Source organism: Capsicum annuum, chromosome 1 (assembly GCF_002878395.1).
Source record: "Capsicum annuum cultivar UCD-10X-F1 chromosome 1, UCD10Xv1.1, whole genome shotgun sequence".
Taxonomy (NCBI): domain Eukaryota; kingdom Viridiplantae; phylum Streptophyta; class Magnoliopsida; order Solanales; family Solanaceae; genus Capsicum; species Capsicum annuum.
In genome coordinates, this window is record NC_061111.1 from 179002970 (window position 1) to 179021798 (window position 18829).

General features: G+C 35.1%; 1 protein-coding gene and 1 pseudogene across 1 annotated transcript; one reads left to right on the forward strand and one right to left on the reverse strand.

Moving 5' to 3' along the window:
• The first annotated feature begins 4398 nt into the window (after positions 1–4398).
• Positions 4399–13958, forward strand: LOC107859822 (annotated as a pseudogene).
• Positions 13959–15247: 1289 nt separating this feature from the next.
• Positions 15248–16653, reverse strand: LOC107857133 (F-box/FBD/LRR-repeat protein At1g13570; the record flags this gene model as incomplete). The annotated part of the gene is given in 2 exon segments (XM_016702085.2): positions 15248–15734; positions 16504–16653. Coding segments are annotated over 2 exon segments (474 nt in total), but the record flags the coding sequence as incomplete, so codon positions are not given.
• Between the last annotated feature and the right edge of the window lie 2176 nt (positions 16654–18829).

Here is an 18829-nt window from a genome sequence, read left to right on the forward strand (position 1 = left end):
AACCAGGAATTAAATTTTTAATATTATCTCCATTAAAGCTTTTGATTGTTTTGGCCAATATCTTGGGTTTCCTATCTTTCACAAGAATCCTACCAGCAGGGACTTCCATTACATTCTAGATAACCTAAATGCAAAGCTAACTGGTTGGAAAGTTAACCTCCTGAATATGGTTGGTATGGTTACCTTGGCCAAGTCTTTCCTTAGCAGCATCCCAACTCATGCTATGCAATATATCTCCCCCTAGTACTATCCTCTCCTATATTAATAGAACTCAGAGAAATTTTATCTGAGGAACCACTTCTAAAAAAAATTGCACCTGTTAAGTTGGGATGTTATTTCCCAACCCAAGTTTGAAGGGATTTTTAGGATGTAGAGAGCCAAAATTTGAAATGATACATTCCTTATTGGCCTAGCTTAGAGATATTATCATAGCCTGCACAGCCTATGGGTTTCCATCCTCAGAATAAAGTATGAGGGACAGAATCTTCTCCCTAAAAAGGTTTCTTCTAGAATCTGAAGAAACATCCTCCATGGTGGGGACTTATGTAAGCTAGGAGCTCATTGGATAGTCAAGGATGGTAGCAAAATCAACTTCTGGCTGGATAAATGGATCTCCCACCTTGAGCCCTTAAGGAACCTGATTCAGAGGCCTCTAAACCTTTCCCAGACCAACACAATTCTTGTTGAGGTGTGGAATAAGGGAGACTAGAACTTTTATAATCTCTCTCTCCAACTACCTCAAGATCTAATCATTAGCATTAAGTGTTTTTCAGCACCAATCCCAAACTCTATGCTGATAGTTTGATCTAGGTCTTACTGAAAATGGAAGTTTTATAACCAGATCTACTTATGGCCTGATTACCAGTATTGGTAGGTCCCTAGTAACTCCCACCAACCCTTTCCTCTTTAACTGGATCTAGAAAATCAATTGCCCCCTCAAGATCAAGACCTTCCTCTGGCCTGCTTAACACAATAGACTCCCTATCTCTTCTTACCTGGCTAGGATAGTGATGGACATCATCCCCAGGTGTAGGGAATACAACTACCAGTCTGAAGATATTGTTCATGTCTTCTTCCACTGCCCGATTACCAAGGTTTTCTGGAATCATCTCTTTGAGAATGGCTAAAAAATTAATGGTTTCAATATCACTAGCATGTACCCTTAAAACTGGAATTCAAGCTGGTCAATGCTGAAACATAAAAGTTTTCATAAGATGCTCACTTGGCATAATATCCTTCCCTTCAGCCTCTGGTCTATTTTGAAGAATAGAAACCAAAATACCTTTAATAACATGACTAACCAACCTACTTTAAACCAGGTTTATGATGAGACTTTGGAATATATCTCCCTTATCTCTCCTAATAGACAGTCTCATCATAGTGTAGATATCAATATCAGATGGGTCAGACCCAAGCTTGGGTGCTATATACTCAACACTGATGGGACTTGTAAGGGTAACCCTGGTATGAGGGTATTGTGGGGTGATCCATTCCACCAATGGTAGTTAGGTACTGGGTTTTGCTAAGGCTTTTTCTTGGGCAACAAATAACCAAATGAAGCTTTTTGCTCTTAATAAAGGACTTCGTATTGTAGAAAAGCCTAATATCCTCCCAATTGAGATAAACATTGACTCGGCTGAAGTTCTATCATGGCTTTCTATTGTGAAATTATTTTATCACTCCATTATTGATGACTACAGGTCAAAACTAAGAAGATTAGGAAGGCCTCTGGTGTCCCATTTCTTTAGGGAACAAAATGAGGTAGAAGATGAAATGGCAAAGTTGGGGGCTCTGACATCAACCTTTTTTAAGTTTCGCCGATGTGTGCACAACAGATCCTGTGGGTAGACATGGCTGGAATATTTTTTTCAAGATCAGTGAATGCTTGTAATTTATCTCCCAATAGAGGGACTAGACACTGTTTTGTACTAAATTTTGAATGACCTATGTCAGAAATGCCCCAACTTACTCTTTTAATTTAATGCAATATTCGTCACCAAAAAATAAATAAATCTTTCTTTACTTGCCTTGATGTTATTTTATGATATACATTCAATGTTGCATAATGGATAGAAATTTTTGTTCTCAATTTTAATACTAATTGCATCATACTTATGTCCTTACTTATTCTCAAGTTTAGTACTAATATGTTTTTCTTATACTTATATTTTAGTATACATCATTTTTTGCAATAGACATTTTTATCATGGATAGAAATATTACAAGCAATGCTCATAAGATTTCTCTGAAGAACTATCAATGTATATTGTTCATGATGAATAACTATCAAGGTATATTGTCAATGTTTAATTTTGACTGCTTAATTATTTTATTATCATTTATAATTAACATTATATTTATCTTTATCACAGATATGCCTACCATGGATAAAAAAATTATATATAATGCTCATCACATTTCTATGAATAACTACCAATGTATGTTGTTCATGTTTGATTTAACTTTTAATTATTTTATTATTATTATTAATTAACATTGTATTAATCTTTTATTATAAATGTACGTACCGATCATGGATAAAAGGATTATAGGTAGTGTTCATCAAATTTCAATTATATAACTTTCAAGATATGTTGTTCATACTTAAGTTTTAATAATTTTACTATTATTTAGTATTAACATTATATTTATTTTTTTCACAGATGTATCTACGAAAACTAAAGTTTCCATGGATATAATGTACATAAATATCTCAAAAATGTGAAATGAGTATTTGAAAATTCAACAAGTACAATTGAGAAATGAAATATATAAAAGAGATTTAGTATATCATTTATATAAAGAATGAATGTGAATATACTTATCTGTGTATAAATATCTCTTCTTTTCTCTTAATATATTTCTCTTAAGCATATAAAGATGACTATAAAACATTGCTATGTTACTTTTACATATCTATTTTCTTAGAGTATAATATTAAATTTTTCTTTCAGCGAGTTAAAGGAAAAGGGGAGGGAAAGATATAAAGCAGTGAAAACTTAGAAAGAAGCTAATGTGGGGGGAGGAGGAGAGGGGATAGAACAACATAATTTTTTATTTTCAGAGATTTCACAATCCAATAGAAAAATAGTTAAGTATAGCTAGAGCAAGCAAAAGCTCCTGTAAGGTAGAAGAGACATGCGATATTGCACAAAATTTGCATTCACTCCTCAGGGATTTGCCTAGACTTCTTCACTAAGGAAGCCCTCCGAAGGTGGACAAGGCTTTGTACCTTTGCAATGAAATCGAAGTGCAAAGCTTCAATAGTTAACAAAAAATTTAAAATGCATTAACAAAAAAGACAACACACAAAAACTGTAAACTTTTTTTAATGCTTTCACATCATTTTTTTTAGCTAGGAAGGATTGAAGTAGTCCAAGGAAATTGTAAATCTTTTATCTATTGAACATTTAAAAATTGTCAAATTTTATAAGAAAACAATCAATACAAGAAAAATAATAAAACACAGTAGAAGAAAATTGCATATATATGAGGAGTGGGGAGATAGTATTTTTAACTAATTTTGAAAATATTAATGAAGTAATTAGATAATACTCATATTACTATTTATAAATTTTAAAAGGAAGAAATAGGGGATAGTAGAATAGAAATTTTAATTATTTTTTACTATCTGAAATCTTTAAATCGTAAATAATATTACAAAGAAAAATATGAAACATAAAGTCTCTTTTGCAATTACAATTATTTTTATTTTTATTTTTATTCATATAAATTTGGTAAGAGGTGGAGACGAGATGTGGTGAAAATATTAAAATAATATTTTTAAATTGTGAATAATATAATAAAGAAAAATTAAAAATATAAATTCTTTTTACAATTGCACGATTGTTCTTTCGTATAGATTTATTAGAGGTGGGGTAATTGGGGAGGGGGGTGGAAGGTGTGTAGTGGTCGAGGATAGATCTTTTTCTGATTCTTATTTTTAGAATTAAAGTATGGGGTTGGGGAATAGGGAAGGGGATAGGAAAACATTTATTTTTTTCGCTTTTTATTGAGAAATAATATGATAATTAAACTGTATCATAGTAATATGATTTAGCATGTTTGAACAAGATATTTTAATATAAAATAATTAGAAAAAATATTTTAATATTATTCGTACATCGCACGGGTACGTATACTAATCTACTATACAGCCAAGTGAGTCAATGGCCAACCGGACTACTACAATATAAGTATAAAAAATTTAAATCGCAAAAGATGGGCTATGACAAAGGCTCTCATCATTCATCATTACAATAATTGCTCATTTCCTTTTGATACAATTCCTATCATCACTCGCTCAATTCTCTAGCAAGTACAATTACAAAGAAACATAAAAACAATAGAAAGGAAATTCTCTCTGTTTTTCATATATTAGATTGAATGGTTGCAGTGATGAGTAACTACGAAGAAGAGATTGTTCGCCCCCATTGCCGACTTCTCTTCAAGTCTTTGGGGTGATTATTTCCATTCATTCCCCCTTAATAATCAGTTGTCTGTATATTTTTACCTTAATTTCTTATCTTGTTGGATGCATGGATCATAAGTAGGAGATTCATGTGTACACTTTGAATATGCATTCACTTTTTAAATAAATGTATTTGTAGGTTGCTGAAAAGTATGCTCAAGAGATTGAAACTTTGAAACAAACTAGGAGCATGTTAAGAATGTCGGGAAAAACATTAGCTGAAAAGTTGAATATGATTGACATTATTAAGAGCCTTGGTACTACCTATCACTTTGAGAAACATATAGACGAAATGTTGGACAAGATTTATAATGTTGATCCTAACTTTGATGCTCATGAAGAGTACAATCATTTGTACATTTTCCCTTTTTAATTTCGAATGCTAAGACAACATGACTACAACATCTGTCTAACTAATATATCTATCTATCAAGCTCTACTTACCTAATTGCATTTACGAGGATGTTGAAGAGAAACAAATCTTAGCAAAGAAAAGAAAGAGCAGAAAACATTATAAAGTTTCATTGATCACTGCTGTATTTATACAAAAGAACATAACTGAAAAATCTCAATAAAAGGAGTAAAATAAGCTACCATTATTTCTAATAATTATAACCTAAAGATAAGCAAAAGTAATAAAGCTGATTTTGCATGATTGCAGTTTCATTTAATAAATTTAAATCCTACTTTAAAGCTGTATTTACAGCAGCTGGTGCAGCTTTTGAGGCACTAATCTTAACACTCATCCTTAACTCGAGAGCTGAAACACCAAGTCTTCTCTGAGAAACTTGAATCTTGCTCTAAGTAGAGACTTATTTGGCAATCTGCTTAGCAGAAATACTGCAGTATTGGTAGCTTCAGCCTAAAATTTCTTTGGTAGCCCTTTCTCATGGAGGAAACACCTTGTCATCTTCATTAACATCCTATTTTTCCTTTCCACTACTCTGTTTTGTTGAGGAGTATAGGGTGTCGTTAGATGATGCTTGATTCTGATACAAGAATGACCAAGAACACAAGAAAACATACATCAAAATAGTCCATAAGTTGAGGAAACCCAAGACTATTTTGGTGACCACTCTCGGATTCGCTACTTATAACAAGAATATAGAGAACAACGAGTGTTAACACCTCAAAACAGCCAACCAAAAAGTTATATTAGCACAATACAATAAAGAACAACAAGGCTACAACTACTAGAACCTACGGGTTTTACAACACTACAAGGGAAACCCGAAACTAGAACAAAAAATAAAGATAGATAGTTAGATACAATGAAGTTATAATCTTAAGAACCCAAGAATGGTAAATCTTGGACCCTTAAAACCACACTAAACACGCACCTAACTCTTACAATGACATAATAGGGCGTCCACTTCTCAAGCCCCAAGGTATCAAGCTTTGCAACACACAAGAGAATTCACCTTTATGTTATGCCCTAATTTCGGTTGTGGAGCTCTCTCTCACAAGAGGAGTATTCTTACAATCTCAAACATAAACTAAGTAAATAAAACCTATATTTTTCTATTTATACAATATTACAAACAAATAGAGAAATGAAAAAAGTGCCCTCCCATAAATGGGCTCCAAACCCCCCCCCCCCCCCCTCAAGTGTACCAAAAGGATGGCTTTGGGCCTCCTTTACACTTGGGCTTGTGAACTCCTTTAAGTGGTCTTCAAAAATGCTCAAAAAGTGTCCATGTTCATGATCATACTTGTATCATCCTCTCCATCTTGAGAGGAATTTGCCCATAAATTCACGGCCTCACCTGTTTTAGAGAGGTATCTCACACTACCACGCATCTTCTACTTCCTCCTCAATTTGAATCCCAACCTCTTTTTGCTCTCCATATTGAGGCTTGCCATCAACCTTATCTGATTTAATCACTACTTCCTCTCCTAGGTAGTATAACTTCCCCTTCCTTAGGATCACATTCCTCCGATTTGGACACTCACTAGCCTTGTACCCCCACCCTTGACACTTGAAGCATTGAAATCTCTTGGGATTGGAAGTAGAATTAAATTTACCTTCATACCTTGGAGGATGTTTTTGGACAGCCTTGGGGATCTCGAGTTGGATAGCCATGAAAGAATTCTCTTTGAGCTCCCTCTCCACCTCTAAAGCCGCTTGAAAGATGCCCTCTATAGTGTCAAATTTGTGAAGCGTCATGCGAGTGGAGATGTCCTTTTTTAACTCAACCTTAAAGCGCATAATGTCATAAATTACTTTCTCTCCCCGGTGGTAAAGTTTCAACATCAATTGTTGAAATTTATCATAGTAAGTCATGACACTCTTGCTTTCTTACCTCAAATTGTATAATTTGGCAAGGAGCTCATGCCTATATGTCTCGGTCAAGTACCTTTGCCGCATAAGGTTCTTCAACTGAAACCAAGGAGGAGATTGTCCCTCAATCACCTCATTCTCGAACCGCTTAACATACTCCCACCACGTATTAGCATACCCCTCAAAATGAGCTATCGTATAGTAACTCTTATTTTCCTCAGTGAGGTCATTGAGTTGGAATATCTCATCACACGAAGACTCCCAAGAAAGATACACTTCGGGATTACTCTCACCCTTGAAGATTGGGAGACTAACTTTGATGGAGTTTATGCCCAAGTCTCAGTTTTGGTGGCCTTCCCTCACCTCTCGGCCTAGCTCCTTATGTATACCCATCATTCTTTCTTCCCTCAAGTAAGCATTACCATAGACTCCATAACCTCCATGTTATTTTTTTCCCACCATATCCTTCCACACGGTTTGGTTGGTTCAGGTTAGGTGGGTTTGGATTGGGTAAAAAATAAGTTCTTTAGTCTAATGGAGCTTGAATTGGAATGTGAGGCCTTTGGTTAAGTGGAGGGCTCGGGTTTGGTATTGGTATTTGGGTTCCAAATGCTTCTCGTTGGACTTGGTGAAGTGGAGGGTAAGTTGGTCTATCAAACTCTCGGCTTTAGGAAGCATTTGGTGGTTGTCTCGGTGGATTGATCATTTGGTGTAATATTTCGGGGGAGATGGTAGGAAAATTGTTTTGATTATGTCCACTCGAGGACATATGATAGTATTGAGGAGTAGAGGGGCGGATCCTTTAGCTTTCCACTCGTTCCAATCTCCCACTCATAGTAGATACATCCTCTTTCAATGATGTTACATCCATTTATAACTTTCCAAGACTCACTTGCATTCTTTCCAAAGTGTGGTTGAGGCCTTCAATAGAAGCCATGAGGATATTGGTGTATCATTTTTGCCCATGGTTTGGGAGGTCATTCCCTTCATTGCAATGTACCTAAGAAAAAACACCTACAGAATAATAAAGAGTTAGTTGTAAAATAAAGGTCCTCACACTCTCTCGTTAGTTTTTTTTTTTTTTGCCTCTCGGGTTTCTTCACTCAATCACACAAGTATGGCAAGCTAGATTCTATTCCATTCTTGAGAGGTGAACCAAACCTCTACAATGACTCAAGGAAACAATAACAAAATGACATACGAAGGATCGTAAACACGAAGAACGGCTACAAAACTAACTTACAATCTAGTACTAGCTTGTAAGTTAGTAATGGAATCAACAAAAAAAACAACAAAAACGAAACTAGAAGATCCGATTTTGAGCTTTAAATGGTCGTGTGAACAGTGATTTGATGATGTGGCAGTACACTATTGGCCTCGAGTTTGTAAAAAATTTACTTGCCAATTTCAAGTCTTGACCAATTCATAATTTGGACTTGGTGGATTTGGTTAATGGAGGAAATTTAGTCTTGGAGCTTCTTTTTTAAATTCAAAACAAGACTTGGACTTTCTTGTATTCCTCCTTATAACATGTGTCCTTGAATCATGGAAAGTAGTTGGTAAATGGTTGTTAAAGTCTTTGAAGTGATGTGAACAAGACTTTCACCAACAAGTACTACAAATTTGTCTTTCACCTTTTTAGATCTATTTTGCAATTTAAAGCTTAACAAGATGATGAATGTGGTGAAGAACTCCAAGAACACAACAACAACATCAAGAACATCCAACAACAATTTTCCAAAAACTCAACAATTCCACATCAATAAGACCAAAGCTAGAACAACAACACCAACCATGGCCACCCTTTGTTCACATCAACAACTTCAACAAATTCAAGTTCAAGCTTAGATTTGGACACTTTTAGTGTTGGTGAGAAATAAACCAACACTTGAAATACTCTAAACAAATAAATTACTACCAAGATCTAGACACACAAACACAAATCTCGGCCAAGAACAAGATGGACAGATTTCAACTTTTCTAGATTTTTTTTTAGTTTTCACCCTTTTTTTTAATTTTCTAAGTAACAAACCCAAGATTGAATTCATAGGAACAAAATCAAACCCAGATTTGATACCAAATGATACAAGGATGACCAAGAACACAAGAAAACATACATCAAAATAGTCCACAAGTTGAGGAAACCCGAGACTATTTCGGTGACCACTCTCGGATTCGCTACTTATAACAAGAATAGAGAGAACAACGAGTGTTAACACCTCAAAAAAGCCAACCAACAAGTTATATTAGCATAATACAATAAAGAACAACAAGGCTATAACTACTAGAACCTACGGATTTTACAACAATACAAGGGAAACCCGAAACTAGAACAAGAAACAAAGATAGATAGTTAGACACAATGAAGTTGTAATCTTAAGAACCCAAGAATGGTAACTCTTGGACCCTAACACCACACTCAACATGCACCTAACTCTTATAATGACACAAGAGGGAGTCCATCGCTCAAGCACCAAGGTATCAAGCTTTAAAACACACAAGTGAATCCATCCTTATGCTATGCCCTAATTTCGGTTTTGGAGCTCTCTCTCACAAGAAGAGTGTTCTTACAATCTCAAACATAAACTAAGTAAATAAAACCTACATTGTTCTATTTATACAACATTACAAATAAATAGAGAAATGACAAAAGATCCCTCCCATAAATGGGCTTCAAAAAACCCCTTAAGTGTACCAGGAGGATGGCTTTGGGCCTCCTTTATACTTGGGCTTGTGCACTCCTTTAAGTGGTCTTCAAAAATACTCAAAAAGTGTCCATGGTCATGATCATACTTGTATCAGATTCCCTTTAAAGATGATGTTTTCTAAGGTCCTCCTACATCCATGTGAACAAGTTGCAGTTTATTCTTTGGCCTCCAGGATGAATTCTGAAAAGAAAGCATTGTTTGCTTTCCATACCGACAAGGTTCACAAGTAGACAGATTTTTCTCAAGGCTTGGGAGACCTTCTTATAGTTGATTTTATTTGATGAAGAGTATGGCATCATAATGATAATGTTCGAGTCTTTTGTGGCATAACTCAGAATCATTTTCCAACCTAATAATTATTGCTTACTCCTCGTCCAATAGATTCAAGGAAAAACTTCTTTCTCTCATCTTGACATTAAACATCTCCATATTATCAGAATCCTTAATGACACATATTTTTTCTTCAAACAACACTTTGAAACTATTTTCGAGTATCTGCCCAACACTTAAAAGGTTTTGATCAAGATCAGGAACAAAGATCAGTTATAAGTTTCAAACCTGTAGGGCTTTGAATTGCAATTATTCATTTGCCTTTTGCGTTAAGATATTTTTCATTTCCAATTTTGACTTTGGAAGTAATAGATTTATCTATCTCTTTAAAGAGCTCATGATCACTGGTCATATGATTTCTGCATCCACTATCAATCAACCAACTTTTAGAAGTGCTTTTGCTAGCAAAACAAGTTGCTACAAATAATTGCTCTTCTTCATATTGATTTACAGCACCTTTGGCTTCTTCTTGTTGCGTTTGTGACTTACATACCCTCTCCATATGGCCTAGTTGACCACATTTGTTGTACTTGACATCTGATCTCCACCAACATTTCTGTTAAGAGTGATTTATCTTTTTGTAATGAGGGCAGGGTGGATTACTTCCTCCCTGATTATTGTAATTATTGCCTTGTTTTTGCTTTTGGTTCTTTTTCTTTTCGTCGTATGACTCGTTCTGTGATTTAGCTTGAAAAGCACCTTCAACAGAACCTTCTTTTCTCATTATTCTTCTTTGCTCCAATGCCTGCAAAGCATTAACAAGTTCTGCCAAGGTAATGCTTGACAGATCCTTAGAATTCTCTAAAGAAGAGATTGTGGTTTCATATTTCTCAGGAAGTGTGACAAGAACTTTTTGAACAATTCTTTCATCAGTAAAATCCTTACCAAACAATCTCACCTTGTTGGCTAAGTCAAGTAGCTGATTTGCATAATCTTTTATGGTTTCTGATTCTTTCATTCTCTTCATTTCAAATTCCTGAATCAGATTCATCTCTTGCATATTCTGCATTCTTTCATTTCCTTGGTATTCCTTTTCAAGATACTCCCAAATTTCTGCAGCAAACTTCATTTGCATAATTCTGGTAAGAATTGAAGGAGATGCCAAAGAGAAAAGGCATGCTTTGGCTTTGGCTTTCCTTGTCTTTCTCTCCTTATGATGTCTCATCTGATTCATGTTGGATTATCTCCAAGAGGAGTTACTTCATAGTCCTCTTCTACTGCTTCCCATAGATCCAGTTCTTCAAGATGAACCATCATTCTAATTGCCCAAGCGTGATAATTCTCACCATTGAGGACAGGTGGAATTAAAAAGCTTGTTTCAGAATTCATTTTCTATAAACTATTTAAGATAACAGTTTAAAGAATGGTTATATAGAAAGAACTTGTGTTTTTTATTCACTCTCTTCTCACATGTCCCTCAAATCGCAATGCTCTTGATACCAATCTGCTGGAGAGAAAAACAGATCTTAACAAAGAAAAAGAAAAGAAAGAGCAGAAAGCATTATAAAGTTTCATTGATCACTGCCACATTTATACATAAGAACATAACTGAAAAAGCTCAATAAAGGTGTAAAATAAGCTACCATTATTTCTAATAATTATGACCTAAAGATAAGCAAAAGTAATAAAGTTGATTTTGTATGATTGCAGCCTCATTTAATAAATTTAAATCCAACTTTAAAGCTGTATTTACAGGTGCAGCTTTTGAGACACTAATCTTAACAGAGGAATAATTTCTTTTTCAATTTGAACCAGAAATGTTCAGCAGACTCCAAGATGCAAATGGCAAATTCAAGGAATTTCTTTGCAATGACATTAAGGGTCTATTGAACTTATACGAAGCTTCACATGTAAGGACTCATGGAGAAGGCATCTTAGAAGAGGCACTTTCGTTTTCCACTACTTATCTTGAATCTGCAGCTCCACATTTGAAGTCACCTCTGAGTGAACAAGTGAAGCATGCCCTTGAGCAATTTCCCCATAAGAGCATTCCTAGCGTCGAGACACGTTACTTCATCTCTATCTACGAAGATGAGGAATTTAAGAATAATGTGTTGCTTCGATTTGCCAAACTGGACTTCAACTTACTTCATATGTTGCACAAACAAGAACTCAGTGAAGTATCAAGGTAATCTACATGAAAAATATTACTATTATTTGTTTGTAGCGATTATCTGAATCTGATATATGTAGTTACTTACTTTGTAGATGGTGGAAGGATTTGGATTTTGTGACCACACTTCCACTAGGAATATAGCAGTTGAGTGCTACTTTTGGAGTTTGGACGGTGGGAGTGTATGCTAAACCCCAATACTCTCAAGCTCGTGTCATGCCTGCTAATACTATAGCAGTGATTTCAATAGTAGATGTCACATTCGATGCTTATGGCATTGTAAAAGAACTTGAGGTCTCCACCGATGCCACACAAAGTTACGAACAATTTCTCAAACATTTTATGATTTAATTAGATGATCCCATAAAGGGAAGAAAGACCATATCACTCAACATGTTTTTGTTGAATTTTGAATTTTTGCCTGCAATTTACAATCCAAGACACACCTTGGCATCCAAAACTAGACATTTTTCCTTCTGCATATGAAATATGCAATGTTAAAACGGATACACTTATATTATCAAATACATTTCTTTTCATTTTTTAGGTGAATATTAACCAAATTGATCGGCTCTCTGATTACATGATAATCAGTTACAAAACACTTTTAGATCTGTACGATGATTATGAAAGAGAGTTGTGAAAGGATGGCAGATCCGATGTTGTTCACTCGCAAAAGAAAGAGTATGAGCCCTGGCTGATATTAGTTATTTCAATATTAATCTGTTTTATCTATCAATTTTGAAGTTTTCTCTCCATTTTTGTCTATAATGAATTTTATTCTTTGAAGAAGTACTGATGGTTTAATGTCTTTGCTTGTTACAGATGAAAGAAATCGTGAGAAACTACTTTGTAGAAGCAAAATGGTTCATTGAAGTATATATGCCACCTGTTTCTAAGTATCCTACCAATGCATTAGCTACTAGCACTTATTACTTGCTTACGACCATATCCTACTTGGGAATGAAGTCTGCTAACAAAGAAGATTTTGAATGGTTGGCCAAGAACCCTAAAATTCTTGAAGCCAATGTGACCTTATGTGAACTCATTGATGACATAGCCACCTATGAGGTATACATTGCATCAAATAAACTTAGATTTTTTTTTATTTTACCTGAGTTACAACCATGAAGCGATAAAAATTTATTTCACACTTATACAAGCACATTTTGATTTCCAATCCAGGTTGAGGAGGGTAGAGGCCAGATTGCAATTGGAATTGAGTGTTAGATGAGAGATTATGACTATCAACGAAAGTGGCAATGGAAAATTTGTTAGGATCGAGAATCCGGTTATTGCGGAATTTAGCCAAATAATGTTATAATGACAATAACAAAGACACTAACAAGTTGATAGTAACGGTACTTAAAGAAAAAATAAAGGAGGCACAAATTTAACGTGGTTCGGTCAGTGTGACCTACGTCCACGAGCGGAGAGGAACAACTTCACTATATCAACAAGAGTACAATAGAGAGATTACAAAATTAGAGTAGTCACTCTAATTAACTCAAATATCCCAAGAGAAAACCTCGCAAGATCACTCCAAAAGAAAGGGTTCACACAAAGTATTTCCCAACACCAACTCTCCTAACTTAATACTCTAATAGGAAGGAAGAATGAATACAAGAGAATGAAAGAGAACTCTTGTAATTTGATGTGTATTACAATTGAGAAAGAAAGCCTCTATTTATAGAGATGAAAATGGAGACAAGTAGCAACTTGTTTGAACAAGTAGCAATCTTATTTAACAAGTCCAAAAAATAATCTTCCACAAGTATTTGGTAGAAACTTCTTTTGACAAAGCAAGAGTGAATCAAACAAAGGCCACATTACAGAAAAGTTTCAAGAAATGGCTGTGATAGAGTGGAAGGATGTAAATGAAGGAATTCTACGACCAACTCCTGTCTCTACAAAGATTCACTCGTATTCTCAATCTTGGCGCATTCATTATTGATGTCACTTACAAGCACAACCAAGATGGACGGACACACACATCCTGAAAAAGTACTAAAACCTCACATTATCGCCTTGTTGGTGGACTTCACTGAAATTTAAAACTTCAATTGTTGTGTACGGGCCTACGGGGTCAACTTGGTTCCTGGCCCCTCAAATAAGTATTTAATGGAATGCTTGTTTGTATTATCTCTGTAGGACAGTGACGTTACCTCAAAATTTTTTTTGTATCATCATTGGCATTTGAATTTTGAAAATATAATACTTCTTTTTATGTACCTACATTCTTTTAGCTAGAAAAATCTGAAAATGGTTTGAAAGAATAGTCTTCAGCAGTTGAAATTAAACCACAAGTAAATGAATTGTCAAATAATGATGTGCTAAATAAGCACATGACTAGAAATCAAAATATAAAAGCCAACTCCCCAAGATCTCCAATCTTGTTAATTTCTCAACCTTTTCCTTTCAAGCCAATCTAATCATGCGCTCCATAGTTGTCAGTTATTACTGAACTCATTAATCTTCATTGCAACTGCCTTGACCTTGAGTCTGAACCTACTGACTTTGGTGAGGAACAATGGCGGAGCTAGATACTCTTACTTGTGTACAGATGATATTTTTGTTAAGAAACAATCCGTGTACACACACACATATAGATAATAAACCACTTTAAAAAATACAAAGCATCAATTTCTGACAGGAAGTAAACTAAAATCACCCTAATCTCAATCATGAAACTACTAGTTGAGTCGTGATACAATACCGGTAGTGCTTTTACTAAGTTCTGCATACGCTAATCGAACAAATGTCCTCGTGGTCTAATGCAGGGCTAATGGTCCATATTGACTAGCCTGCTACAATTTCATTATATTAGCAGTTACCTTTTCTTCTTTTCTTTTTTTCTAGTTCTTGGCCATTATAGAGTCATGGACGAGGAAATAAAAGGGGAGAAAAAGAGAGATTGTTGGTAGAGGAGAGCCAGAGAAGAGGCTATGCATGGAATGAACAATCAGTAAAATTGTGCATCGCATGCGCTTCCTTAGTCCCTGTCTATCCTCTCAATCATTGATATTCCACACCATAAAATTTACCTCAATGTATGGAGGTCCTTGTCAACTCATGTATAGAGAAAAAAACAAAAAGAGTTTTTCTTGAAAATTTCGAATGGCCAAAAGGTTAGTGCAATGGCTGCTTTATGATGGAGCAAGGAACAGAAGAAGAGATAGTCATAGCACCAGTGATACGGCACATTGTGAAACGTGTGTTGCGCTGCGGACACCAGACAGTCCAGTAATCCACAACAGCTAAACGATGCATAAGGTCTTAGGTTATCCAGATACCAGACAATCCACTGTTAGCAAATGATGTTAATATCTAAAGAAAATTTAGGCTTTGGTGAAGGCTCACTTCACTTCCGGTGGGTTGAAGTGGCTAAATTTTATATCCATATACTAACATTATTCTCCAAACTACAAGAAAAGGAACAAATAGGAGAGAAATAGTCCAAAATACAAAAATATCACAATAAAATGTTTGTACACACATATACTAAATTCATACCATTATATATGCAACGCACGTTGTTGTTCTTAATCTCCTAATCCGAAAAATGGAAGGAAAAGCTCTGGAGAAACACATCAATTTTCTGGTGAGTTTCCTTTCATCGCTGGAATCAAATGGTTTTTGCTGCTCATAGCACATCCTTACCAAAGATGGAGTGCAAGCAAACAATAGTTTTACAAAAAGCAATTCAGTTTTTGAGCACTCATGAGAACTAATCCCCACATATTTGAGCTCATTGAGTCGTAGGTCCAAGCAGGTAATTGGTCTCTTCAGATATTTCAAAACTGCTTCAGCACTGTCTCTGGAAGCACATCCCTAATGGTGTAAAATAAAGTACAGAATCAGTTAAAACTCTCGTGCTTACATATACATAAAACATATACCTATCTTATCATGATGTGAAGTGCATTCAAATTGGAAAAGGGTAAACTATGCATTAAGCTGATTTAACTTATATATAGGTAAACAAAAAAGTGTATACTATTCAGGATATTTTAGAGACAGAAATAACCATCTATCATGTATAGGCTGAAAATCTAAAGAAAAGGTGAGTAGCATTGTACAATAGATTAAACTATAGCATTAGTGTGATATTTTTATTACACTGCCTTCTCGCTCCATTTAATATGCAAAACCTGAATTGATTCTGTAGATTTGTCTAAATTACATCCCTAAATAAATGAGATTGGTCTTATCTTAAAGGGGCAACCCAATAGCTTAGAGAAGCATAATTTAAACAGTAGTCACGAATTCGGATTCTAATGACTTCCTTGACCACTACTACTAGATGGATGCCTTCCATATCATGCTAAAGGTTAACGGCATACAAAAGATTCCGGGACAAGTAATTTAGAGAGGAGTGAAACCAGTATTCAAAATGGCATGCATACATTAAGAAATTTAGGAGCAATATATAGTGTTTTACGTTGCAGTAGTTATAACTAACATCCAATACATACTATGCTATACACTATAAAGAAATACCATGTCAATATGGATTTTCATGTTCACATATATGAAGTGAAAAAATCAACCAGATCATACACATATCAAGTTCATGACCACATAATCTTCCAGTACTTACCCAAATCTGAAGTTTACTCAAATTGGGGCAACTTTTAATCAACTGTAGAGCGCAAGTGGTCTGAGACAGATTTCCAAAGTCTATACCTAATGACAGCTCTTGCAAGCGTGTAAATGGAGGCCCCTTGGGAATTGTGTCAGCAGTCAAGAGCTTCAGAGCAACAAAAATTAGAATACATGAGTATGAATCCTATAAGATATACAAGTATAAGGACACGTCAATCTCTTACCTCAAAGTAACCTAAGCCCATTAGGAGAAACTCAAGTGTAGCTGCAACGCTTAAAAGAAGCTTTTCCAAAGTTGATCTTTCATCATGTTCTCGATTTGGATTATCAACCACTTCGTCTATTTCAAGTTGTAACTTTCTCAATCATTTGCAGTTCATAAAGAGATTTAGATCGAGACAGGGACACCCATGACCAAACAAGTACTCTAACCGTGATGAGACAACAATTTTGAGGTACTAAGTGCCACGACAGTCCAGCAAGGCTAAATTGACAAGAAGGGGGCAATTGATAACAATAAATTCAGTGGTTGGTACAAAGGTTATACTTTCCAGACGAATGGTTATTAGATGCCGGGAGCCAACAAAGGGATTTGGTGGTTTGAAGGCACAGTTAAAGAGTTCCAATTTTTTCAGGGTTGGACAATTAAGTACATAAGAAGGCAATTTATAACTACTATTATCAGACATATGAAGGTATAGCTCCTTGACATCATTTCTGGTGACATTAAGCATCCATCTATCAATATGTGCATATGAAGACCTACGTAATCCTGAAACATCAAGATTAAACTATACAATGGCTCCAAGATGTAGTAAGAGAATTGAAAACTGATCGAGATTTTACTGCCAATTTATAGCAAAAGGCCTTGTCCAACTGCGAATTTGAAAGCATAGCCCAATTGTATCTCCAATTTTTGGACAAAATACTGGGTTTTGCTGCGTCTTTGACAGGAAGAAGCTCAAGTATACGATCTAAAACATTTGCCGGCAATTCACTGATTCTATCTTCTCCTTCCCCTCCAACAACAACTCTTTTAACATCTGCTAGAAGAAATTGAATAATCTTACGGCATGTTTGGCTTGATCTATTGGACAAAACAATCATAGTACACAATATATGCATCGCTTATCCGACATTTTGGCAGAAAATTTCAGTTCCAAGTATAGTTAAAACATGTATGATTTAGACATCAATTCAATGCGGTATAGGCATATAGCAATACCTTATGATCTCTTCAAACTCTTTTCCAATCTCTCGTACAATTATCAATCAAACACAAGTTTAAGATCCTATATGGATGGACATACAATTTTTTATTTTTTTTTCAAAAAATATATTGTAGTCAATTTTTCAAGATGAATTCTTCAAGTAATTTTTACTTTTAAAATTTTTTCAGGTGAGGAGCACAACTTTAATTTCTAAATACCCTTTTGCAACTTAACCTCAAATACTTGTTTTCTTTTTTTCAAGAATCACCAAATTCATGTCCAATGCCATAAGTTATACATTATATATACAATTTGATTACAATGTACAAACACACGATAGAAATTATATATACCAGGAGTCATGGTGATTGTTGATGTTTGTAATTTGTATCTTTTATGAGACGAGAAGATTACCCAATTGCAAAAGCTGTTTCCATCCTTCGGCTGAAGAGGAAGAGGAAAAGCTTAAATACTTACTCCTGCTATTTATAGAGAATGTAATCTTTTTAGTAGTTTCTAATTTAAACGACTTTTTATTTTATTTTTATAACTAGTTTTCTATTTTGCCCTTCATAAATTATTACTAGTTTTTTTTTTAATATATAATCTTGTAATGAACTAAGGAATCGTTTGGTGTGAGGTACTAATATAAATAATTTCGAGATAAAATAATAGTACAAAAACAACAACAAACCCAGTGTATTCCCACCTAGTTGGGTTTGGGGGGTAAGATGTATGCAGTCCATACCTCTACTTCTGATGAAGTAGAAAGGCTGTTTCCGATAGACCCCCAGCTCAAGGCACGAGGTACCACACAAACACATAGTAAAGCACAGAAGCAGATTACATAACATAAATACAGCACCCATAAGTAATATAAAACAGAGGAAAGCAGAGGAAAGCACACAGATTCGTAATAAAACATGGAACACGGAACACGGAATCATAACAGGAATAAAACCCCCACCAAGAAATTCCCTACACTAGCGACCCAAACTGGCCCTAATCCACTGCCGTAATTCGCGCCCTCCAGACCTTCCTATCTAGGGTCATGTCCTCGGTGAGCTGTAACTGTTCCATGTCCCGCCTAATCCCCTCCCCCCAGTACTT